The 27,434-nt window shown below is 44.1% G+C and overlaps 1 protein-coding gene across 4 annotated transcripts in view; it reads right to left on the bottom strand.

The window, feature by feature from the left end:
• SMAD2 (SMAD family member 2) overlaps nt 1–27,434 on the bottom strand; it is a 276,483-nt gene that overhangs the window by 111,913 nt on the left and 137,136 nt on the right. For 3 of the 4 annotated variants that reach the window (XM_033934858.1, XM_033934870.1, XM_033934853.1), the window contains exons 3-4: nt 23,753–23,842; nt 21,038–21,231 (exon numbers count right to left, since the gene is read on the bottom strand). In XM_033934858.1, the coding sequence (XP_033790749.1) occupies nt 21,038–21,231; nt 23,753–23,842 (284 nt within the window). The remainder of the gene's footprint in view (nt 1–21,037; nt 21,232–23,752; nt 23,843–27,434) is intronic. The other variant, XM_033934866.1, reaches the window with a different exon arrangement.

The following is a 27,434-nucleotide window of genomic DNA, read 5'->3' as shown; positions in this document are numbered from 1 at the left end:
TGAAGAAGTTTGAGAACTTAAGAATTTAAATCAGGAAAAATCCCAAGATGGCAGCCGTTAGATTTCTTGCTGAAAAAATTATTTTATTAAGTCGATTTTCTAGCCCATCCTCCGAAAAGAGCCCAGAATGGGTTACAAATTTACATACATAGTAAAAGGCTAGCAACAAGGTTACAAGTTGGCATATGAGCAAACATACATAACAGCGATTAGGGACACGGTAGGCATATTCTTCATAAAAGAGTGATGCTCCTTTAAACTTCTGATATAGGTGTAAAACAACCTAGAGTCAATTTCAAATGATTTTGAGTAAAATTGAGGTGTTTTTGATGCATATTAAGATGGATTTAAAAAATCTAAGAGAGACATCACAGCCGCAATTTCGTGCCAAAAACTGCCCGTGACAGCAATATTAAAAGCCCAAAAAATTCAAAAAAGGGGTTTTTGGAGGTGGGGGACTTAAATCCTAAACCGCAAAACCTCCCAAAAGTTGGATTTTCATACTATCCTCCCTCTTCCTCCCCTCCCCCAAATGTCTCCGATAGATCGTGATAGGCCCTACTCACAATCATGTCAGGTGCCTACCGGCATCAGCTTCACACAGCAGCTGGGCTCTGAAGATTTTCTGCTTCAGACAAGCAAGCAGATCCTCCAGAAGCTTGTCTTTTTGGGCTGTCTTTTAGTCAGTCCAAAGAGACACCTTTGACCCCTCAGGCTCCAGACATGTCTTCAAGGGGCAGATGCAACTGGCACCCACCAATCCTTCAGGACCAATATGGGGGCCAGAAAGCACAGTTACTTACTAACAGGTGTTATCCAGGGACAGCAGGCAGATATTCTCTACATGTGGGTGACGTCACCGACGGAGCTCCCTAGCAGACGTTTTCGCAAGCAGACTTGCTCGAAGACCTTCAGGCTTGCGATTGGCCCGCGCGTGCCCCTCCCACCCTGCCTAGGGCATGCGTCTCCTCAGCGTGTCCTCAGTTCAGATAGCTAGCAAAGAAGCCAACCACGTGGAGGTGGGTGGGTTGCGAGAATATCTGCCTGCTGTCCCTGGATAACACCTGTTATGGTATGTAATTGTGCTTTATCCCAGGACAAGCAGGCACATATTCTCTACATGTGGGAGATCTCCAAGCTAAACAGAATGGGATGGAGGGAGAGTTAGGAATTCAGGAGAACAGATTTCGCAACACCGACTGGCCAAAATGGCCATCACGCCTGGAGAAAGCATCCAGACAGTAATGCGAGGTGAACGTATGGACCACGTGGCAGCTTTACAGATTTCCTCGGTGGGAGTCGAGCGGAGGAAAACAACAAACGCCGCCATCGCTCTGACCTTGTGGCCTGTGACTCGACCCGGCAGGGAGAGATCAGCCTGAGCGTAACAGAAAGAGATACAAGCGGCCAACCAGTTAGAAATAGTCCGCTTAGAAACCGAGCGACCCAAGTGATTGGGATTGAAAGAGAGGAACAGCTGGGGAGCAGAACAATGAGGAGCGGTGCACTTCAAGTAGAATGCCAGAGCACGTTTACAATCAAGAAAATGTAGAGCCACTGCTCCAGGGTGAGAATGGGGCTTCGGAAAAAAACACAGGAAGAACAATGGATTGGTTGATATGAAAATCAGAAACAATCTTAGGCAAGAACTTAGGATGGGTATGGAGGACCACCTTATTACGATGGAAGACAGTGAAAGGTGGGTCCACCACCAAGGCTTGAAGCTCACCAACCCGACGGGCAGAAGTGAGAGCTATAAGAAACACAACCTTTCAAGTAAGATACTTCAAGTGAGCCCTTGCTAGCGGCTCGAACGGGGGTTTCATCAATTGAGCAAGGACCACATTAAGATCCCAAACCACCGGAGGAGGTTTAAGGGACGGATGAACGTGGAAAAGGCCTTTCATGAAGCGTGAAACTACAGGATGAACAGAGATAGGCTTCCCGTCAATCGGCTGATGAAAAGCAGCAATGGCACTAAGGTGGACTCGAACCAAAGAGGACTTGAGCCCAGCACCAGACAAATGCAACAGATAATCCAGGACAGCCGATAAGGAGGCAGACAGCGGCTCCTGCTGCCAAGTAGAACACCAGGAAGAAAAGCGGGTCCACTTCTGATGGTAACATGGGAGAGTGGACTCCTTCCGAGATGCTTCCAGGACATCCAGCACAGGCTGGGAGAACTAGAACGAGGGCATTAAGTCTCGAGGAACCAAGCCGTTAAGTGCAGAGACTGGAGGTTGGGTTGGAGCAGAGAACCCTGACTCTGCGTAAGCAGAGAAGGAAAAACAGGCAGAGGAAGAGGTTCCCTGGAACTGAGTTGCAACAGAAGGGAGAACCACAGCTGTCGGAGCCACCGAAGAGCTATCAGAATCATGGTGGCATACGAAGACCTGAGCTTGACGAGAGTCTTCAGAATCAGAGGGAATGGAGGAAACGCATACAGGAACTCGTTCGTCCAATCCAGAAGGAAGGCATCCGCCTCGATCCTGAGAGGGGTGTAAACCCTGGAGCAGAAGCAGGGCAACTTGTGAGTGAGGGGGGGACGCGAACAGATCGACGTTCGGAGTCCCCCAATGAGCAAACACCTGACACAGGGTCACGGAGTGGAGGGACCACTCGTGAGGCTGCAGAAGATGACTCAACTTGTCTTCCAGACAGTTTCGCTGGCCCTGAATGTAGACAGGTCGAATGAATATGATGTGGCGGATGGCCCAATCCCAGAGCCACATTGCTTCCTGGCACAGGGACCTGGACCCCGTGCCCCCGTTTGTTGATAGAATACATGGCGACCTGGTTGTCTGTGCGAACTAGCACCACCCGGTCGCGAAGCAGGTGACAAAAGGCTTTCAGAGCTAGGAAAATCGCTTGAAGCTCCAGAAGATTGATGTGACAAAGGCGGTCGGCACGGGACCAAAGACCCTGGGTGCACAGACCGTCCAGATGAGCCCCCCAAGCACAGGTCGACGAGTCTGTCGTGAGGACCTTTTGCGGAAGAGGAGCATGAAACAGAAAACCTCTGGAAAGATTGGAAGAGAGCATCCACCAACGGAGAGACCTCTTCAACAAAGGAGTCACGATAATGCGTCGAGAGAGAGAGGATCCTGAACCTGGTTCCATTGGGACGCAAGAGTCCATTGAGGAATACGGAGATGAAGTCTGGCAAAAGGAGTCACGTGAACCGTGGAGGCCATGTGACCTAGGAGGACCATCATGAGTCGAGCCGGCGCCGAGGGCAGATGGGTCACCCTTCAGCACAAACGGATAAGGGCCTCCTGACGAGGCTGAGGCAAGAAGGAGCGGAGACGAACCGTGTCCAGGACCACTCCGATGAACTCAAGAGACTGGGACAGGCAGAGGAGACTTGGGAAAGTTCACATCGAAGCCGAGACTCTGAAGGAGCAAGATGGTTTGACTTGTCCCTCACAGGACTTCGTTGCGAGAAGACGCTTTGATTAACCAGTCGTCGAGGTAGGGAAACACCTGCAGGCCGGAGGCGCAGGGCCATAGCCACCACAACCTGACATTTCGTGAAAACCCTCGGAGAGGACGCCAGGCCGAAGGGAAGAACACGATACTGGAGATGGAGATCCTCCACCCAGAATCTCAAAATACCAGCGAGAGGCCGGATGTATCGGAATGTGCGTGTACGCCTCCTTGAGGTCCAGTGAGCACAGCCAGTCCCCCTCGTCCAAGAGGGGATACAACGTGGGAAGGGTGAGCATTCTGAATCGTTCCCGGACCAGAAACTTGTTCAGATCCCATTCAAACTACCGTAAAACTACTAGGAATGTCTATAGACCGATGCTGCACCATGCAACCGCAAATAAATAAAACAATACAGAAATCCTTCGCAGTGATGAGAAACCTAAGACAAGTCAGGAAATTCTTCAAAAAACACAATTCCAGCTTATACTACAATCCCTAATCCTGTCTACTAGATTACTGCAACATCTTCTACCTCCTCTGCCCTTCTACAATGACTAAACAACTACAAACAATCCAAAATACAGCTCTGAGACTGATCTACTCATTGAGAAAACACGACCATATTACAGAAGCATACATCAACTCACATTGGCTACCAATCCAAGAAAGAATACTATTTAAATTCTACTGTATGTTATTTAAAGCCTTAAACGGAGACAGCCCAACCTACCTGAACAACCACCTCATCCAAATCAGATATAGAAAAACACACCCCATTCACACACCCCTCGATCAAAGAAGTAAAACGGAAAAATCTATACGATGGCCTCCTGGCCACTCAAGCAGCTAAACTAGATAACCAAATCTCCAGATAACAACACCAGACTACAAGATGTTCAGAAAAGAAATAAAAACTATACTCTTCAAGAAATTCCTGAAACAGCCCTAACTTCAGAAAAGAAATAAAAACTACATTCTTCAAGAAATTCCTGAAACAGCCCTAACTTCAAACTTACCGTCCTTCCCCCCCCCCCTCTCTTCCCGCCACACAGAAACTACATAACCTACTCTTTACCTCTCCAGAAAGGACAAATGTTCTTCCATTGTAACCCTCCGTTTTTTATTTCTTTTGTAATCCACCTTGAACCGCAAGGTAATGGCGGAATAGAAATCTCTAATGTAATGTAATGTAACCTCTCTTTTGGTCTTTACTTTAGAACTTAGAAATCTTCCTTTTTATGATAAAAGATTTGGATATTTCCCGATTGAGTTATTTCTGGTAGTGCATTTAATTTCAGTTATTGACTTAATAAACTACCGTATTTTCACGCATTATAACGCACGCGTTATACACTATTTTACAAACCAAGTATAACCATGCGCATTATATTCGTGAGCGCGTTGTTCAAATTTTTTTTTACATAGTTCCCCCCCCACGACGTCCGATTCACCCCGCAGGACCGCTCGCACCCCCACCCCGAAGGACCGCTCGCACCCCCACAGCCTCCCACCTCCCCCCCCATCATGGAGAAGCTGCCTACCGTTGTCCTGCTGCTTCCTCTGCCGGCGGTCCTGCCCCTTCTCTGAGCCCTGCGTCTGCGCTGCTTCCTCTTCCGGCGGTCCCGCCCTTTCTCTGACGTCAGAGAAAGGGCGGGACCGCCGGAAGAGGAAGCAGCGCAGACGCAGGGCTCAGAGAAGGGGCGGGACCGCCGGCAGAGGAAGCAGCAGGACAACGGTAGGCAGCTTCTCCATGATGGGGGGGTGGGAGGCTGTGGGGGTGTGAGCGGTCCATCGGGGTGGGGGTGCGAGCGGTCCTGCAAGGGGGTGAATCAGACGTCGGGGGAGGGGGGCATCAGGCTTTCAGGGTGGGGACAGGACTTCAAGGGGGGACAGGACTTCAAGGGGGAGAGGGGTTATTCCGTGTCAAGTGATCAAGGGCTCCTGCATGACCATCACGGATTTTGATAAAACTTTATGCACAAAGTCCCACATATTTCAAACGAACTTTGGTAAAGTTTTAGTTTCGCCTGTGGAATATTCGTGGAGATATAGCCATTTGTTTGACCCCATACTGCAATGACATACAGTACGACAGTGACATTCTGACAACTTTGAGACACAATATCTCACGAGCTATGTTTCCAAAAAACCTGAAACTTAGCTACCCTGCACAACTTTTGGAGCTCTATTCAGTGCTACCAATAATAATTTTTGTCGAGCACTGAGTGAATGGCTGAATTACAGTAAACTTGGCCGAAAAAATTAGTGCTCCAAAAAAAGTCAAAGTTTGACATTACTTAGCTCCCACAATAATTGAGTAATAAATGCGAAATTTGGCACATAATGTCTCAGTACAACGTTGTTTTCAAAAGTACAATTTCAACCTCCAAGCTCTTTCCATTAGTTTACAAATTAAGTGTAAAGTTGCTAATTTGTGTAAAAAGGCCAAAAATAGGGTATTTTCAGCCTGCTTTTACAGAAAAATACCTTTCAGAAACTCTTGCAAATCAGTCGTATTAGAAAGAGCATATTTCAAACCCCCTAGAAAAGTGGGCTTCATTTTTCAACGCAGGTTAACAATGCCCGAAAAAGGGGGACAAAGTTGGGAGATGTCACCATGGCAACGGCCTACATTTCAACTTACAATTATGTCACTTTTCACACTGTTTTTCCCTGTTTATTTTTACTCAAGCTTTGGGTACAATTATAGTGTTCTTAATTAATGATTATTCCTAACTAGAAATTGAGGTGATAATTTTGTTGCATGCAGATCACAAATTACAACTTGTTTTCTTTTTCAGATCCACATTATTATTAATTCAGTTTAAAATGGATGCCAACGAATCGACTAATAATAATCCTTTTCTGCCTGACTGTACCATTGGGCAAAAATTGTTGTCAAAGTGTCATGACGGCACATTTTATTCTAAAAAATGTGGGTTCATTTTTTTACATAATTTGTCAACCGATGAAAAATTGCTTATCACTCGGCGCTCTGAAGTTGAACTGATGGATAAAGACCAAATCTGCCTCCACCACAAAGCAAAGTATCTCTACAAATACGAATTAAAGCAAACATCGTGCTGTAATCCATTTGAAAAGAAAAATCACATTGTTCAAAGTGGATTGTTAAAAGTCGATCTTGCCATGTCTAATGATTTTAGAAAAGTGGCAAAAATAAATATCAAGCCAGGTCAGAAACTTTGCAGTAGGTGCAAAGCCCAATACGTTTCAATGAGTGAAGGTACTGCAGCATCTTCATCTTCAGACGATTTTGATATCAGCATCTCCGATGCAGTTGATCAAAGCTTGACTGCTTTAGGAACTTCTCCAATGAAAATTCGAAGGTTAGCTAGTAGAGATAAAGCCGGCTATGTGATACGAAAAATTGAACGTGTGCAGAATGTGATAGCCAAGAAGATTACATCTGCTGCTGGAGTTTCAGCTGAAGAAGTTGGGCCGTCTCGTCAGTCTGTAGAATGCAAGTTATGTGAAGATTACACTGACCTCACTGAAGAAATGAAAACGAAAATTGCAATATCCAACAGGTCAATGAAAGTTCAATTATTGACGATGGCCCCAAAAAGTTGGTCAATAAAGGAAACAGCAATGAAGTTTGGGGTTTCAGAGCGCATGGTCAGAACAGCCCAAAAAGTAAAGAAAGAGAAAGGCATTTGTTCTATACCTGATGCAAAAATTGGCAAGTCCCTTCCAAAAGAAATTGCAAATAGAGTTCAAGATTTTTACGAAGACGATAAATTCAGCAGAATATGTCCTGGCAAAAAAGATTGCATTTCAGTCCGCCTCAATGGTTTAAAAGTACAAAAGCAAAAGCGACTGCTGTTGTGTAATTTAAAAGAGCTGTACGTGGCGTACTGTAACAAATATGGAACTGAAATTGGTTTTTCCAAATTCTGTGAGCTCAGGCCAAAGTGGTGTGTAACCGTTGGTGCATCAGGTGCACACTCCGTGTGTGTCTGCACGACATCAAAATGTAAAGCTCATGCTACAAGGCGCCAATGTCAAAGAGAACTACAAAGTTCTTATGGAAAAAACTGTGTGCGACCTAAATGTCAAGGACTGTATGCTACAACGATGTCAAAACTGCCCTGGTGAAGAAGCACTAACAGCATACCTGGAAGAAATATTCAAGGATTTAGATCAAGAAGAATCAATAGAATTTAAGCAATGGGTTCACGCTGACCATGAAACATTAGAAACAAGCGTACTAACCATGGACAACTTTATTGAAAGACTTGCAAGCAAGATTTGGAAGTTGACAAGCCACCATTTCATTTCAAAACATCAAAGTGAATATTTGAAGATGTTGAAGACAGGCTTAATAGAAATGGAAATGATCGTTTTGATGGATTTCGCTGAAAATTACTCATTTGTTGTACAGGATGCCGCCCAAGGCTTTCACTGGGAAAATTCACAAGCTACGGTACATCCTTTTGTTGCATATTACCTCAATGAAGTGGGCACATTGCAAGTTGTAAACTGTTGCATTATTTCTGATCATATGCAACATGATACGATATCTGTACATGTGTTTATTCAAAAGTTGATCGAATTTTTGGTAACTCAAACAAACATTACCAAAAAGCACAGTTACTTACCGTAACAGGTGTTATCCAGGGACAGCAGGCAGATATTCTCACATGTAGGTGACGTCATCCACGGAGCCCCGATGCGGACAGCTTTTCAAGCAAACTTGATTGAAGATTTCAAGTTTGCTAGTGCTGCACCCCGCATGTGTGTGCCTTCCTGATCCACTAGAGGGCGCATCCCCTCCTCATGGTCTTCAGTTTAGATAGCTAGCAAAGAAGCCAACCTTGGGGAGGCGGGCAGGTTGTGAGAATATCTGCCTGCTGTCCCTGGATAACACCTGTTACGGTAAGTAACTGTGCTTTATCCCAGGACAAGCAGGCAGCATATTCTCACATGTGGGTGACCTCCAAGCTAACCAAAAAGGGACGGAGGGAAGTTGGCAATTCAAGAAAACAGATTACGCAAAACCGACTGGCCAAACCGGCCGTCGCTCCTGGATAGAGTATCCAGACAGTAGTGGGAGGTGAAAGAATGAACCGAAGACCAAGTGGCAGCCTTGCAAATCTCCTCGATAGGCGTTGACCTGAGGAAAGCTACAGAAGCCGCCATCGCTCGGACTCTATGTCCCGGGACTCGACCATGTAGCGCGAGACCAGCCTGAGCGTAGCAAACCAGCAGCCAACCAGTTGGACGAAGTGCGCTGGGAAACAGGGCGTCCCACCCGAGTAGGGTCGAAGGACAAAAACAATTGAGGAACCGTCCGATGAGACTGAGTGCGTTGAAGATAAAAAGCCAACGCCCTCTTACAGTCAATCGTATGAAGCGCCACCACGCCAGGATGAGAGTGGGGCTTCGGAAAAAAGACCGGAAGAACAATGGAACGATTGAGATGAAAGTCCGAAACCTTCTTGGGCAAGAACTTGTAATGAGTACGCAGGACCACTGCGTCCTGATAAAATACAGCAGAAGACGGGTCCGCAACCAGAGGATGCAGCTCACGGACTCTACGAATAGACGTGAGACCAACCAGGAATACCACCCGCCAGGTGAAACAGATCAAAAGAGCGTTATCAATGGGTTCAAACGGAGGTTTCACCAATTGAGCCAGGACCACCCTAAGATCCCAAACCACCGGAGGGGGCTTGAGCGGAGGATGAACATTGAAGAGACCCTTCAGAAAGTGGGAAACCGTCGGATGGACGGAGAGCAGCTTCCCATCCAGCGGCCAAGGAAAGGCAGCAATCGCACAGAGGTGGACTCGGATAGATGTCGATTTGAGACCAGACCGAGACAAGTGGAACAGAAAATCCAGCACTGAAGGGAAGGAGGCAGAGAGAGGATCCATGCAGTGCTCAGCACACCACGCAGCAAATCAGGAGCATTTCTGTGAAAAACATTGCCGAGTGGAGCCCATACGAGAAGCCTCGAGAATATCCCCACCGACTGAGAGAAACAGAAGGAGGGAGGCACGTTGCGAGGAACCAAGCTAATAAGTGTAGAGACTGCAGATTGGGAGGCAACAGAAACCTCAACACTGAGACAGCAGAGAAGGGAACATAGGAAGAAGCAGAGGCTCCCTGACACGCTGAAGGAGCAGGGAGAACCACAGCTGTCAGGGCCACAGAGGAGCCAGCAAGATCATGGTGGCGCAGCCCGACAGGAGGTGCATCAAAGATCTGAGAATCAGAGTAAAGGGAGGGAACGCATAGAGGAACCTGCCCATCCAATCGAGAAGGAAAGCATCCACCTCGATGCGAACCCAGGAGAACATCCTCGAGCAATATCGAGGCAACCAGTGAGTGAGGGGCGAAGCGAACAGAACTACCTGTGGGGTTCCCCACCGAACAACCACATGCCGCAGAGTCTGAGAATGGAGCGACCATTCATGCGGCCGAGAAGGGCGACTCAACGTGTCCACCAGACAATGCTGCTCGCCCCGGAAATACACCGCCCGAAGAAATAAGTAGTGGTGTAACACCCCCTGCCAATGACAAAGGGCTCCCCTGCAAAGTAACAGGGAACCTGTACACCCTGGCTTGGTCACAGAATACATCGCCACTGGGATGTCGGGACGCACCAGGACCCCGCAATCTTGCAACCAATAATGAAAATCCACCCCGGCATTATAAATGGCCCAGAGCTCCAGCAGATTGATGCGGCTGCGACGGCCCGCATCCGACCAAAGACCCTGAGTCCGAAGGCCGTCGAGGTGCACCCCTAAGCCTATGCCGAGGAGTCCATCGGCAGAACCTTCTGATGCGGGGATACGAAGAGGTGGCCCACCAACGAAACAAGCGTGTCAAGGAGGGAGGCACCACAATGTGCTTGGAAGCGGGATCCCGATCCTGCCACCACTGAGATGCTCGGGTCCAGCGGGGAACACGAAGATGAAACCAGGCGAACATCGGGACATGAATCGTGGAGACCCATGATCCCAAAAGGATCAGCATCAGCTCGGCCGAGGCCGAAGACTGCGGAGACACCAGCTGACTCAAGCGCAGACAGGCGGCCTGCCGAGGCAGAAAAGACCGGAGGCGGACCAAGGACAGAGGGGCCACCTTCCGGCATAAACAAACAAGGGCCACCCCCTGAGGCAGAGACAAGAAGGAGCGCAGACAAACTGGGTCCAGGTCCGCCCCGACGGACTCCCGAGACTGGGGCGGGCAGAGTCTGAACCACTCCCGGACTAGAACTAGTGCAGGTCATGAAGGGCCTGGACCAGACGCAGATGGGAGGATGGGAATGCCCAACCGACAGAAGCGAGGCTATACTCCCGGTGCGTAGACACGGAGACACCCCTCCCGAAGGGAGGGGAGGAATCCCAGAAGGAGAGCAGCCCAGAGGCTATGCGAGAATAGTCAAAAAGACGGCCAGGAGTCGCCGAAGCCGGCGACTGGACCATAACCCGGCGCTGCTGCAGCTATTGCGGCTGCTGCGAAGGAGGCCGAGAACACAAGAAAGGTATCCGGAGGGCCCCTCCGGAGGAGTCCAAACCACCAAGGCAGACGGGATTCAGCTGAAGGCGTCCCGATAGGAGAAGGACCGGTCGCGTTCTGAGAGGCGGTTAGTGGCCACCGCAAGAGAGGCCTCAAGAAGCGCAGAACTCACGCAAGTAAAAGTGGCGAGATGATCCTGGAGGTTCGGATCCTCAGCCACACTCTGCGCCAAGCGAGATAACGCATGGCAGGAGCAATAGAGCCGGAGCAGGGAGAGAGTCTCCTCCAGGCAACCAAACTCCATACTACAAGATTCCGTCACGGCTGCCCGGAATGAACCGAAGAGAAAGCGGGGAACCCTTTCGAACAGGAGCCGGAGACGCCGAGGCACAGAGCCCCAGATGACGTCGAGACACTAAGCCCCCGTCGATAACGGGGCGCAAACCCGTAGTTGACGCCGAGGCCCAAAGCCTCAGCCGCTGCCGAGATATAAAGCCCCCAGCGACGTTGCGGCACCAAGCCACAGTCGACATCGAGACACAAGGCCACCGCCAACCAAAGGGCAAAGCCCCAAGCGACGTCAAGTCACAAAGCTCCAGTCGACGGCGAGACACGAAGCCCCGGCAACGACGAGGCACAGATCTCCAGCCGACAATGAGGCCCCCAGCCTCAGTCGACGTCGAGGCACAAGCCCCAGTCGACGTCGAGGCACGAAGCCCCAGTCGACGTCGAGGCACGAAGCCCCAGTCGACGTCGAGGCACGAAGCCCCAGTCGACGTCGAGGCACGAGGCCCCAGTCGACGTCGAGGCACGAGGCCCCAGTCGACGTCGAGGCACGAGGCCCCAGTCGACGTCGAGGCACGAGGCCCCAGTCGACGTCGAGGCACGAGGCCCCAGTCGACGTCGAGGCACGAGGCCCCAGTCGACGTCGAGGCACGAAGCCCCAGTCGACGTCGAGGCACGAAGCCCCAGTCGACGTCGAGGCACGAAGCCTCAGTCAACGTCGAGGCACGAAGCCTCAGTCGACGTCGAGGCACGAAGCTCCAGTCGACGTCGAGGCACGAAGCTCCAGTCGACGTCGAGGCACATCGAGGTTCAGAAGTCGGCACCGTACCAATGAAACTGGTAATAAAGGTGCAGCAGTGCGCTCCATAAAGGGAACCTCGAGATGAGTATTTCCATGAAAGGAGGCACGCTTCGAAGGTCTCGTAGAGGCGGGCACGACTGTACTCGATGCCTGGAATGCCTGAGACTCAGCCGGTGGCATTACCGAGGTAACGCAGCTAGAAGAACAGAAAGAAAGAAAGAAGACTTACCGGGGATCGAAGCTACTCAGTCCGATTCCAACGAAGGAAAAATGGTCCTGGCCATCCTGCTCACACGAGGTGAGCCCAGAGAGAGGCCAGGGAAGAAGAAAATACAGCTGCAGCCAAATGAGGCCCAGCCGCATGGCTGAGGCCCAAGAAGGGCCTGCCGGTGGAACCAGCAGAAACACAATAAAAAGTCCTTTTTTTTTTTTGAAACAAAGAAATACACGATCAATCAACAAACGCACAGCGACTCCATAACAAAATAAAGAAGCCACGGTGCTAGAAAGGCACTTATAAGAACGCAGAGAAGAGAGACAGGGCTTTCTGGCTCCGCGGAAAACTAAGAACTGAAGACCATGAGGAGGGGATGCGCCCTCTAGTGGATCAGGAAGGCACACACATGCGTGGTGCAGCACTAGCAAACTTGAAATCTTCAATCAAGTTTGCTTGAAAAGCTGTCCGCATCGGGGCTCCGTGGATGACGTCACCCACATGTGAGAATATGCTGCCTGCTTGTCCTGGGATAATATACTACTTCAGTGATGGCTCAGCTGCACAATATAAAAACTACAAGAACTTTGTGAATTTGTGCAATCACAGAAATGATTTCAACATTGAGGCTGAATGGAATTTTTTTGGAACAAGCCATGGAAAAATCACCCTGCGATGGAGTTGGTGGAACAACTAAACGACTGGCTGCCCGGGCTAGCCTCCAAAGACCATCAATGGATCAAATATTGACGCCAAAGGATCTATTTAACTTTTGTGACCAAAATATACACGGAGTTAAATACATTTATGTTCCAAAAGAAGAAATTGAAGAAAGCAAAAAGTTTCAAGAAGAAAGATGGCATGAAAGCAGCACAGTAGCCGGTACCAGAGAGCACCACCAATTTGTACCAGTCGACTCAAACTCGGTTCGTGTCAGCAAAGTTTCAAATGACACAATAAATTTTGTTGCCAAAATTTCTGATACTGCCATTCCAAATTTGAAAGTGTCCGAAATCTTTCCTGGTTGCTACGTTGCCTGTACTTACGATAATCAATGGTGGATAGGCAACGTTGTTGAAGTCTCAATTGAACAAAATGATGCATTGATAAAATTTATGCATCCTCACGATCCAGCTCATTCATTTTATTGGCCAGAAAGGCAAGACGTTTGTTGGGTTCCAGAGCAACACCTCATCTGCATGCTTTGTGCCCCTTCAGTTACATCATCCGGCCGTCAATATCAATTTCCAGAAACTGCATTGAAGAAAGTGGCTCAAAAATTTAACAGAATGTTATAAAGATTGCTGGCAGTTAAAATCAAAGTGGACTTCACTTCGGCTTGGGAACCATATAAGATACCCAATTTAGGCTTGGGAACCTAGGATAAGACACCCTAATCATTGGCTTTGGAACCAGAAAGATACCAACAAAAGGTTTTGGAACCTTGACAAAGAAACCAAATGCGAGGCTTGGGAACCTGGACGAAGTGGCCCACCCGTGGCTGGTATTGCACAGCTATCGGGCGTGACCCCTATGGCGATGGGGTTGCCAGTTCAAACTCTTGAACTGGTAGTGACAATGTCACCATGGACCAACGCAATAGAGTAGTAGTAATACTACGTCAATACAAAACTGTAACTTTAAAAATGACAGAACTATGTTGAAATAGAGGTTGTTGCCGTGGCAACATCTCCCAACTTTGTCCCCCTTTTTCAGCATTGTTAACCTGCGTTGAAAAATGAAGTCCACTTTTCTAGGGGGTTTGTAATATGCTCTTTCTAATGAGACTGATTTGAAAGAGTTTCTAAAAGGTATTTTTCTGAAAAAGCAGGCTAAAAATACCCTATTTTTGGCCTTTTTACACAAATTAGCAACTTTACACTTAATTTGTAAACTAATGGAAAGAGCTTGGAGGTTGAAATTGTACTTTTGAAAACAACGTTGTACTGAGACATTATGCGCCAAATTTCGCATTTATTACTCAATTATTGTGGGAGCGAAGTAATGTCAAACTTTGACTTTTTTGGAGCACTAATTTTTTCGGCCAAGTTTACTGTAATACTGTTTACTGTAATTCAGGCATTCAATCAGTGCTCGGCAAAAATTGTTATTTGTAGCAATGAACAGAGCTCAAAAAGTTGTGCAGGGTAGCTAAGTTTCAGTTTTTTTGGAAACACAGCTCGAGAGATATTGCGTCTCAAAGTTGTCAGAATGTCATTGTCGTACTGTATTTCATTGTGGTATGGGGTCAAACAAATGGCTATATCTCCACAAATATTCCACAGGCGAAACTAAAACTTTACCAAAGTTCGTTTGAGACATGATGGACTCTGCATATGAAGTTTCATCAAAATCCGTGATGGTCATGCAGGGCACTTTCCAAGAATCTGATCACTTGACATGGAATGACCCAGAGGAGAGTCGGGGCGGGCGAAAGGAGAGTCGGGGCGGCATGCGCGGTATACGGGTGTGCGCGCTATATAAAAATTTATTTACATAAATTACAGTTTCCCGCGCACTATACCCATGTGCGCGTTTTACACGGGTGCGCGGTATATGAGTGAAAATACGGTACTTGACATAACAGTATAAAGCAGATTACAAATAAAAGCAAAATAAGATTTATATATTAACAATTTTTTTATCAATGGTTCTCAAACCTGTCCTGGAGGACACCCAGAAAGTTGGAATTTCAGGATATTCCTAATGAATATGCACGAGACAGATTTGCATACCTGTCATTTCCATTATATGCATGCTGGAATAACCAAGCCTTTAAAGCTTCTCTAAAGGTTACATAACTTGAAAATGTTCTGCAATTCACAGGTTAAAGAATACTACTGACAAAGACCCCTGTAACTAAAACAAACACCGTTTATCTTTACTAAAAATTTCTATACCACTTATACTGATAAGAATATCTGTTCAAAGCAGGTCACAAAAATATTCATAATCAAATTGTACAAATACTTATATTACATTACATTAGGGATTTCTATTCCGCCATTACCTTGCAGTTCAAGACGGATTTCAAAAGAATTATCCAAGATGTATTACAACAAGAACTTACAAAAAAAAAAAAATTGGTCATTTTCAAAAAGAGTAAGAAATAGGTAAGGTTATTTGTTTGGGGTAGTTGGCTTTACTGAGAGGTGGAATTTGAGACTTGCGGTATTATTTCTTTTTTCAGAGTTTTCTTGACGAGTATGGTCTTTATTTCTTTTCTAAAAGTCTTGTAGTCGAGGGATGCCGTCAGTAGATTGGCGATTTGGTTGTCTAGTTTGGCTGCTTGAGTGGCCAGGAGGCCATCATATAGTTTTTTCCGTTTGACCTCCTTAATTGGGGGGGTATGAGAATGGGGTGTGAGTTTTCCTATGTCTGGTTGCGGTGTTGTGGATGAGGTGGTTATTCAGGTAGTTTGGACTGTCTCCGTATAAAGTCTTAAATAGTAGGCAGTAGAATTTAAATTGTATTCTTGCTGGGATCGGAGGCCAGTGCGATTGGAGATATGCTTCTGTAATGTGATCATGTTTCTTTAATGAGTAGATGAGTCTTAGTGTTGTGTTTTGGATAGCTTGTAGTTGTTTTGTTATGGTTATAGGGCAGTGATGGCTAACCTTTTTGAGCCCGAGTGCCCAAACTGCCGCACAAAACCAAAGAATTTTCTCAAAGTGCCAGCACGTCAATTAAACCTTAATAACAAGATTTTAGTATCTAAAAACTCTTTATAAAGTTGCCTGAACTATGTAACATCATTTTTAAAGGTTGGAATCTTTGTATTGTCAGAGAATCAATTTGATTCACAATCCTTTGGTTTTCATTTCAATTTATTGGCAATTTATAATGTTTTAATGATTTCATTCATGGGCCGAATACACACATACTTTTCTCTGTCGCCGCACTCTTTGACCAAAAGATTTGTAAGCCTGCAACCACATCAAGGTAGACTCTTTCAGCAGCTCCCCTCCCTCCCCCTTACCTTTGTGGCCAAGTCAAAATGATCTACCAACAATAAAATTTTAAAAACACAAAGCACGCTGTACGCAGAGAAAATGTTAATTATCATTTATATTCCGCGGGTTTTCAAAGAGGTCAAGGCAGATGACTTTATGCAATGTCACCTCAGTAACAACTATACAAAAATAGACAAATATTCCCCCTCCCTTTTTACTAAACCGCGATAGCGGTTTTTAGCGCAGGGACCTGCGCTGAATGCCCCACGCTGCTCTTGAAGCTCATAGGCTCCCTGCGCTAAAAAACGCTATTGCGGTTTAGTAAAAGGGGGCCATAGTGCAAAATATAGACAGCATATATAAATTCTCAAAACGGACACATTTTGATCACTAAATTGAAAATAAAATCATTTTCCTACCTTTGGTAATTTCATCAGTCTCTGGTTGCACTTTATTCTTCTGACTGCATCCAATATTTATTCCCTTTTTTCAGCCTCCTGTATGCTTTCTCTCCTCCAGACCTCATTCCCTCCCCAAACTTTTTCTTTGTTTCACCCTGCCCCCTTCTTTCTTTTTCTCTCTCCATACCCCCTTTCATTCTGTATGTCTGTCTTTCTCTCTCTCTCCGTGCCCCATTTTTCTTTGTTTCACCCAGCCCTCTTTCTTTTTTTTTTTTTTGGCTCCCTGTCCCCCCCTTTCTTTCTTTCTCCTTGCCCTCCCCTATGCCACCACTATTGGGAAAATGCTGCCACCGCCACTGGGGAATAGGCTGCCACTGCCGCTATCGGGAACAGGCCGGCGCCAAGTTCGCCCTGCTTCTCTTCCCCACAGGGCCGACCAACTCTCGCCACTCGACGTCAATTCTAACATCGGAGAGGACGTTCTGGGCCAGCCAGGCAGCGATTGGCTGGCCCAGAACGTCCTCTCCGACATCAGAATTGACGCGGGTGGCGAGAGTTGGTCGGCCCCACAGGGAAAAGCAGGGAGAACCTGGCACCGGCCTGTTCCCAATGGCGGCGGTGGCACTCAAGTGGCTAAAGAGATGCAGTTTGCCAGCCTAGGGAGAACACTGGAGGGTGGCCAGCTGTGCACCCCCTTGGGGCATAAAACCGGGACAGACCTCCCCCAGCCCCACCTTGGTATGCCACTGTCTGTACCTCACTCCCTCCCTATGACCAAAAATTCTCCTTTCTTCTATTCCCCGTGTACACAACCATCTCTTTCCCTCCCTTCCTCTCTCCCAAGTCCATGCCTTCTGTGTCCAAAAACACATTCCCTCCCCCACCTCAGCATCTATTTCCCTCCCTTCCTCTCTCCCAAGTCCATGCCTTGTGTCCAAAAACCCATTCCCTCCCCCACCTCAGCATCTCTTTCCCTCCCTTCCTCTCTCCCAAGTTCATGCCTTGTGTCCAAAAACCCATTCCCTCCCCCACCTCAGCATCTATTTCCCTCCCTTCCTCTCTCCCAAGTCCATGCCTCCTGTGTCCAAAAACCCATTCCCTCCCCCACCTCAGCATCTATTTCACTCCCTTCCTCTCTCCCAAGTCCATGCCTTCTGTGTGCCCATTCCCTCCCCCACCTCAGCATCTCTTTCCTTCCCTTCCTTTCTCCCAAGTTCATGCCTTGTGTCCAAACGCACTCCCTCCCCTTTTTGTGTTCCCCGTTTGCCTCCCAGCCCATCTTAGCAACTTTCTCAGCAAAATGTAGCTCGAGCCGCGTAGGCTTGTCTTCTATTTCCTGCCTGTCCCGCCGCGCACACATAGCCGATCGGAAATCTTCCCCGACTTCAGCGCTGACGTCGGGGAAGATTTCCGATCGGCTGCGTAAGCGGCAGGGCAGTCGGAGTAGAAGACGAGCCTCGCGGCTCGAGTTGTATTTAACCCCGCGGGTCCCCCATCGTCCCCGTTCAGCTCTCTCTCCTGTGCACCCCCTGGTAGTACTGCCCTGATGGCGGCCCTGCGCGTGCCAGCTGCAAGGCCTTCACGTGCCATAGGTTCGCCATCGCTGTTATAGGGCATGGGAGGTAGAGGATATTACAGTAGTCAAGTAGGCCTAGTATTAAGGACTGAACTATGAGCTGGAATTGAGGTTTCTCGAAGAATTTCCGAACTTGTCTTAAGTTTCTCATGACTAAGAATGACTTTTGTATTGTTTTATTGATTTGCGGTTGCATGGTGCAGCATCTGTCGATAGTTATTCCTAGCAGTTTTAGGGTGGTTTGTAGTTGATTGTGTTGATTTCAATGTTGGTTATGGTTGGTATTTTGTTGTTTTCTAGGAGGATGAATTTCGTTTTATCTGGGTTCAATTTCAGTTTGTGATCTTTCATCCAGGTTGCTATTGATTTTAGTGTTTGGTATATTGTGTTCGTCATGGAGAGTTCAGGTTGATCGAAGGGTATGAGAATGGTAATGTCATCGGCATAGCTGTAGGAGGTTATGCCTTGTTTGTCCAGGTGAGAGCTGAGGGAGGCTGTATAGAGATTGAAGAGAGTCGGGGATAGAGGGGATCCTTGGGGAACTCCGCAGGGGTTTGACCAAGGTTCAGATTTTTGTTTGTCTGATTTTACTCTATAGGTTCTTGATTTAAGGAATCCTTCAAACCATGTGTATACTTTATCTGTGTTACCTATTGTATCCAGGATTTGTAGTAGAATGTTATGGTCCACCAAGTCGAATGCAGCGGTAAGGTCTAGTTGTATGAGCATCATTTTTTTTCCTGTGCTGAGATGTTTTCTGGCTGTGTCCAAGTGATATCCTAGTAGTGTTTCCGTGCTGAATTTGTTTCTGAAGCCGGATTGTGTGGGATGGAGTATGTTATGGTTTTCTAGGTAATTGGAGAGGAATTTGGCAACTAGTCCTTCTATTATTTTGACGTAGAGTGGAATAGAGGCAATGGGTCTGTAGTTGGATTATATATAATCTGCTCACATAATTTAATTCCTCCTCATGCTATATTTAAGCTCAAGTGGACAAGTTAGAAAAAGTAACATACAATCAACTGTATCTAATCATCAAATCATATCCTGGAAAAACCAGGCTTTCAACAGTTTTTAAAATTTATAGACACTGGTTTCCAATTTAAGATCTTTTGGCAGAGCATTCCAGAGTCGGAAACATAACTGAAAGTATCCTGGATCTCAGCCATTGACCTTTTGATCTCTTTCAACTTGGGTACATCTAGTAATAGATCTTGACTTGATCGCAAAGTACTACTGCATGGCACTTATCTTTTCAGCCGATTATGTGTTTTTCAATGCTTTAAACTTCACCAAAATCTTAAATTTAACTCTTGATGCAACTGGTAGCCAATAAAGTTTCTCAGAAGGGGAATCACATATTTCTTTATTGTACCTGACAAATGAATTATTTCAAGTTTCACGTTTATTTCATATTTGATAAAATCGCTTTTTTCAAGGATTACAAAGCGATGTACAATAAATAATTTTCAAATGAGGGGAACATATTATGTAAGGATAGACAAACATACACTTCAAAGGGAAATCGGGGAAGAACTACAATTTGATATAGTAAAGAGAACCCAGACTTCACATCAAACATAATGCTTCAACTTAGTGGAAAGAAACAGACCTTATAAGACCAGGCAAAGTATCTCAAAAGAAATTCTTGCTTCAACTGGAAGTTAATACAATTCAACAAGATTAGGAGTGATGTGATCAATTTTTTTTCTTTCCTATAATCAAGTTGCTTTGGTTTAAACATTAGATCTAGGCACTACTTCCTTATTGTTACTTAAGAGTTATGGGAGTCAAATGCATGTCTTATCCCAGAGCAACTGTGTTCCTTTGTGTTAAGAACCTGAAAAATTCAGTTCTCCCCCTATCCAGATTTTTGGTGTTGAGGATTGTTTTCTTCTTTTAAATTGCCCAGGATGATAATGCATTTAAATGCCTTTCTGATAGTTTCTTGGTTTGTATTTCCAGCTATTTATTTTCTTCCCCTTCAACAGATAATCTAATGAATCCTGGGAATTATTGATTTCCTTTTAAATTTTAATCTATCTTGTTTTCATCTTGGATTAAATTTTCTTGACCAAGTAAATACTTGTATACCACATTTTAACATAGCACTCACTATCTCCTCCTGTCTCTTAAGAGATCCCATGTGCCTATCCCACACTTTCAAGAATTCAGACACAGTTTTCTCCACCACCTCTACCAGGAGACTATTTCATGCATCTACCACCCTTTCTGTAAAACAGTACTTTAGATTACTCCAGAGAATGACAGACACAAATTTATCCCCATCCCCGCAGGATCTATCTCCATCCCGTCCTTTCCCCGTGAGTTCTGTCCCATCCCTGCAAACTCTGTCCTCATCTCAAACACATATGATTTTAAAGTGTTTGAGGCTTGTGCAGATGAGGACAGAGCTTGCAGGGATGAGATGGGGCAGTGACAGGGACAGAACTCTTGGGGATGAAACAGGGATAGTAACTTCATCCTAATAATATATTTTTTTCTGTTAATTTTTTTTTCTATTAATGCTGTTGATAAAATGCTGATTTTACTTAAGGTAAAAAGACTAGTATAATTGGAAGTTAAAAGAAAGATATTTTTAAATAGTGTCTCTCAAAACATTTACAAATATTATTACGCTAAGCTTTGCATAATGCTACTAACATGCCTTTCAAAATCAAAGTAATGTGACAAGCAGCTGCCAAAACAGAGAACACAATGCATACCCATAAATTAAGTTCTTATTATGTATAAAGAGAAATTAAAATAGATATACTTCATTGTCATGCAAGTTTATAAAATTTGGCCCTTTAGAAATATTTATCCTTTAAGAAAAAGAAACTGTAATTAGGGATTTCATACTGTTATCATCAATGATCTATTTTCTTACCTGGAGTTTCTACTCTCTGGTAGTGGTAAGGGTTAACACATACTTCATCTTTTTTAAGATTAAAAGCGTATTCACAGTTTTCAATTGCTTTAAGTTCATGATGACTGTGAAGATCAGGCCAGCGCCACAGGCGGCAGTATATAACATGTGGTAGTCCTTTGCGATGAGATACTTGAAGACGGCCATCAAGCGACCTATAAAGCAGAAGAGGAAAAGTAAAGAAAGTTTCACAATGCTCAAATTTAACATAATTCAATAAGGGGAAAATGTCAAGCTTTAACAAGGTAGAATTGCCACAGAAATAAGAATCTGCAGAAAAACAAAAATATTTTCTACTGATTTTGCAGACACAAAAATAGAATTAATCCTATTTATTCTGAAAGTGTGGTTCCATTGCTAGCATCTATGTGTTCCAAATTTTATGCCAGGGATTCAAAGCATTACTTTAAAAATAAAAAAAAGCTCAAGAACTTCTTCTGCTATCATGCACAAAGCAATGAACACATATTAGAATATAACTAAGCAACCTTTGAATTAAACATGTGAAAGACAATTTTATAACTGGGTGCTCGCAGTTATGAACACCTTGAACAGGTAAGTGCACAGAAGAGAAGCATTTAAACACAAGTACACTACGTGCTGTACTATAAAATAGCACAAACACTAAAGTGCATAACTGAAAGAGGGAATACACATGGGCAGAGCATGGGAAGGGCCTGCGTGTTTCTACAACTTACACACACAACTTACAAAATACTCTAAGTTATGCACATTGCACAGCACTCTTAGGCACATTCTTTTTTGCCAGTCAAACACCTGGCATAAATGATCGTGTCTAAATTTAGTTTTCTACAAGAGAATTAAGGCATCCAGATGACGATATAGAATGGATTGTCCTTGCACTGCAAATGAAGGAACTCTAATATAAACCTACTCCATAGTGAATAAGAAAAAAGTCAGACAAAACATGATCAGGTTGATATTCAAAAGCATTTGTGCATTTGGCAATGGTTCACAACAACTTTTTTTTTTAAAGTCAAATTGACAGCACTTAATACATATAACTTTAGGTGTCTTAGTTACTACATACCATAAACTATACATCTTGGAGAGAGGAGTTCTGGGGGTATAAGAAGGCATGGAAAAATATATTCAACAGCAAAATTTAGTCACTGAACATCTAGTTATACCTTCTATTAAGTGTTGCACTTACAAATAAAACTATACAGATTAAATATGTGAATTTTCAGCAGAGCACTTATATAAATTTTCAGCAGGGGAAATAAATATGAATTTACACAATAACCACCCCACTGAATATTGTGACCTGTATGTCAGCAACTTATTTTACTATGTGGGGTTTTTTATTTGTTTGTTTTTACCACCCCAATACATTAACTCAACAGTCATCAATTCAGCTGTACAGTATACATGTTAAGCTCAGTAGGGATACAACTCCCAATGTCTTCCAAACAAGCCAATCAGCACTCAGCTGCCCAGGAGATTCAGATAGAAGAACGCTAAAGAAAGCATTTGAGCCCAATAAGCTGTGAGAAACAAAGTTCTACAAAAGAAATGAATTTTTGGTTTGCTATTGCCAGTTTGAGTCTTTGGGCTTCTTGAATGAAACTGCATATGTAAATACACAAATGCAGATGTGTATGGTTAAGATGGGATGAGAACAAAAACTTACAATACCAAGAACTTAAGCATACAAAAATGCCTAACAGCTACAGCATTTAAAAAAAAAATTTATGACACTTCAGCATGATTTTCTCAGAACAGATTTTTGCAACACTCTAGCCAAATCTTGTAGTGGTTGTGGGGGTTTTTTTTTTTGTTACTTTTTAAAATAAGTCTGCTCCCCAAGGACATCTTTTCAGAAATGTAAATCTAAAACTCAAAGCACTAATTGGGGGTGTTGCATCTTCCTACCAAACCCAACAATAACATTTTAAATAGTCTGGCCTACCACTAAAAGGTGTGTGGGATATTCTATTTATATACTGCCTGCCTTAGACATAGTTCAAACCAGACAGCAACAGCTTCAGCCAATATCATGTATTAGCATTCGTTTTCCTTCCAGCTCTATTCTATCAATGCTGAAAGAACAAGGAATGAGTCATGTGATGCTTTTATAATACTAAGGGAGAAGCTAAATTTATTGTAAAACCAGGTGAGTCAGATGCTGTACTTTAGCTGCTGTGTACCAAACCAAAGATTTAAAAAAAAAAAAAAAAAAATTATCCATAGACAGAACAGAAACCCATCATAAATCTGTCTTAACAAAAGGTCAGAAAACGATTTGCTGCACCTGACCTTATATAAAACTACCCTTTTAACTTACCCCAGTATAGAAAAAAAAATCTTAAAAAGATTAATTTTTGAAAAATATTGGTACACACTGTCAGCTTATCAAATTTTATTTCATAAATTTCAAAAGCAAGAAAAAGTAATCTCAGAAGCCAAATTCCATTGGTCAAAAACATCAGCTTGAAATATTTAAAACAGGCAGGCAGTAGGGCTTAAACTGCTGTGCCATGGATTTTAATACTTTCCTATTTCATAGTCAATACTGTTGCTATGAAAATTAGACAAACAAATTTATGTTTAGGAAGCATCCTATTTGTTACTAATGCATCACACTATAGATCCTCCAAATCACCTCTTAGTCCATTAAGACCTCTATGATGTGACAGAGTGCAGAATATTCACCTGGTTTGTTCAGAGAAGCTGTAAAGGCCTGTTGTATCCCACTGATCTATCGTATTTGGTGTACTCAGTCCCCAAATTTCAGAGCAAGTGCTGTGCATAAATTGAAAAACAAAAATTGATGTGAACATGGAAGCATGGTTATTCAAAATACCATGATGTAAAACATGGAAAATGTACAGACTACTTCCTTCACATAGAAGCTATAAATTGACATTTTGTAGGTACTCTTTTCAATATGTTCTATGTGAAGAAGGCCAATAAAATGGAACATGTGAGTTAAGTATGATCATGTACAGAAAGTTGAACAGCGAGGAACTTATTTTGAAATCCTTTTGTAGTAGTGTTCCTTAAGAAAAAGGAATGACCATCATAGTTTTCAATGGTTAATACATTTTAAGCTGAAACAGGCCACATGCATTTTCATCTTTCTTTTGCAAAGGATTTCATGAAATGGAAATGGAGATTTTTTTAAAAAATGATGAACAGAAGCTACCAGTGTTGTGTCAGACTTTCATGGTATGGCCAGCTTATTCTAATGTTATATTGGAATGCTAAGAGTAGCATATAACTACAAATATTAAGAGGAAATATTTATACAAATTGACACTGCTTTAAAATTACATAATTTTCTTAAACATTTTTAACCTGTAATAAAGTATTAAAGGAGTATACATTTCCTATAATTACTGTGCAGTGTTTAAGTATACTTAGAGCAGCTCTTTAGAAATGATATACAAATTGAAATGTCCAGTTTGGGCATTCAAGTTCTGCTAATATTTTAGAACAAGATCTGACACAGCTTGTTCTAAAGAAAGATTAGGTTCTTACCTTGCTAATATCTTTTCTAGTAGATAGGTGGGTCATTCTGGACAGTAGGGTATTCTCCCCATGCTTACAAGTTGTGCAGAAGGAATCCATGTCAGGTTTTCAACTCCTCTTTCTCTAGAGGGCTCTGCTCCCCCTTTCAGTTTGTACCAAAGCAGGCGATAGTCCTATCTATGAACACATAATACAGAGGAGTATGGGGAGACTCCCCGAACTACAAATATGTTCTGCTTTGAAACTTTGAGACGCTGTCAGCGTCCGAATCAGAGTACGATCGGATACGTTACACCCTGAGGCAGCTAAATTGTGAAACGCTGGCCACCGTTGGTGTACCGATCTCAGAGAAAGAAAAGATAAGTTGTTTTTTCATCTATTTTACACAATTTTCAAAGTAACAAGTAATACAGCACATTTGCTTGGACTATTATCAACAGGAGGTTTTCAGCCAGTGAAGTGATCACTCCACCACCGTTATTCCACCATTGTGGAGGTGGGTGGGCCCCTGTCTGAGATTTTTTTCTCCGTTAACAATTGGTCTGTTTGCTTGTGCTTTCACATTATTGATATACCTTCCATTTTTGTGAAAGTGTTTTGTTTATCATAAGTAGTTTTCACAATATCCGAGTTTTTCTGCTTTGAAACTATAACAAACATGTTAAACATACAGTATTAATTGAAATATTGAAAACAACAAAACCAATCAGAAGCCTTTACAGAGCTCAAACATTCCCCTATGTTAAAGTAATAATTATGCTTTATACCCTTAAGGACAGACTGACATCAAAATCTCAGTTTGGCTTGAACTTCCTGTATGAGACAGAAGGCAGGCAGAGTAAATAACTGACAAGGAGGGATTTCAGAATGATCCACCTATCTACTAGAAAAGAAATTAGCAAGGTAAGAACCCAATCTCATTTTCTAGTGCAATAGATGTGTCATTCTGGACAGTAGGAACATACAAAACAGTCCCAGAAATCTAGGGCAGGACCTCTGCACTGGCTCATAACACTGAGGACCCAAAGACAATGCCCTTCCATGCTGCCACATCCACTTTGTAGAACTTGGTGAACATATGCAGAGTGGACCAGGTTGCTACCCTACAAATCTCCCTGGGAAAAATTGCTTGAGCTTCCGCCCACAAAGTCACACTTTTCTAATCTCTAAAAACATTTCTTCATCTGCCTACTCATGCTGTTCCGGTGGATGGTAGTATAATTCTCCATTTATAATCTTTCCCTTCACACATTTAATTTCTAACCATATGGACTCCATATTGCTATCTATGATATAGAAAGAGAGAATACATAAGGGCCCAGGGGTAGAAAGTTCAGAGAAGGAGGCTTGAAACTGACCAATGCCCCTCAAGCTAAGGAAAAAACAAAACAAAAAAACAACCCAACAAATTTTTAGATTGAATCAGGTTGGGCAGACTAGATGGACCATTCGAGTCTTTATCTGCAGTCATCTACTATGTTACATGTTTCATTCGTTATATCAAGCAGAAACACTTGTACAGAAAAGAATTACACAGTCTAAATTTAAAAAAATAATCAGGAAATATAATAGACTAATCTTTCTCAAGTCTACTATTTTAAGAAACTGCATTAAGCGTATATAAAAAGCAAAGAATACTTCATCTGACACCAGATTACAGAGAATAAATTCATTCTAAGAGTTCTAGCTTCATACTCCTTGAAGGCGCTTTGCAGAAAGAAAAATAGTTAGGTGAGAAGGTTCAAAGAAACCATATTTTAAAGATTGGTATCTCACTATACATTTGCATGGGTTATCTATATATATAAAATCGGATGTATGTATGTATGTGCCGCGATCACGCAAAAACGGCTTGACCGATTTGAACGAAACTTGGTATGCAGATCCCTCACTACCCGGGATGATATGTTCTGGGGGTCTCGTGGCCCACCTGCACACGTGGACGGAGCTACAAACAGATAATCGGATTTCACCCATTCATGTCAATGGAAAAAATGTAAAGAGCTGCCAACGCAAAAACGGCTTGCCCGATTTGAACGAAACTTGGTATGCCGATCCCTCACTACCTGGGGTGATATGTTCTGGGGGTCTCGCGGCCCACCTGCACACGTGGGCGGAGCTACAAACAGAAAATTTCTCCTCCCAGGAAGAAGGAAGGAAAAGCGAGCATGACATAAGAGAAAGGATGACACCCCCCTAGAAAGAAATAGTGGTACCATCCGAACTGATACCCCATATTTCGGAAATCAGAAATAGGAATCCCCGCTGAACAAGGCCTGCAACATAGAAAACTGCAGAGCTGAAGCCATGGCCACAAGAAACCCCTTGTTCAACGGCACAGCCCTTTAGAGCAGTGGTTCCCAACCCTGTCCTGGAGGAACACCAGGCCAATTGGGTTTTCAGGCTAGCCCTAATGAATATGCATGAAGCAAATCTCTCTCATGCATATTCATTAGGGCTAGCCTGAAAACCCGATTGGCCTGGTGTTCCTCCAGGACAGGGTTGGGAATCACTGCTTTAGAGTCCCAAAAGACAAGGATGAAATGAAGCCTTCGGTAAACTGAGAAGAAGTACGTGAAGATTGTACTCCAAACCGGGCTTTCTAAGAAGCGCATGAATATACTGCACTCTGTTTAGGAACTGAACTACATGAAGCTGAGAAGTAAGCGAAGAGCAATATACCTAGCCCTTGTAACAAGCCAAGAATGGCACTAGAAGCTGAAGGGAATTGAACGCTAAGCCCTCGGCAATATATTTGTGCCAAAAAGGAACTCTGGAGTGGTTCAAATGTTAAGAAGCACCCAAGAAAGGAAAAACCTCCAAATGGAAGCAGAAGCCACAGGAGAAGACGTCCGTAGCACCT

Source organism: Geotrypetes seraphini, chromosome 1 (genome assembly GCF_902459505.1).
Source record: "Geotrypetes seraphini chromosome 1, aGeoSer1.1, whole genome shotgun sequence".
In the NCBI taxonomy this organism is placed as follows: Eukaryota; Metazoa; Chordata; class Amphibia; order Gymnophiona; family Dermophiidae; genus Geotrypetes; species Geotrypetes seraphini.
Note: the sequence above shows the minus strand (reverse complement) of the source record. Positions and strands in the feature narration are given on the sequence as shown.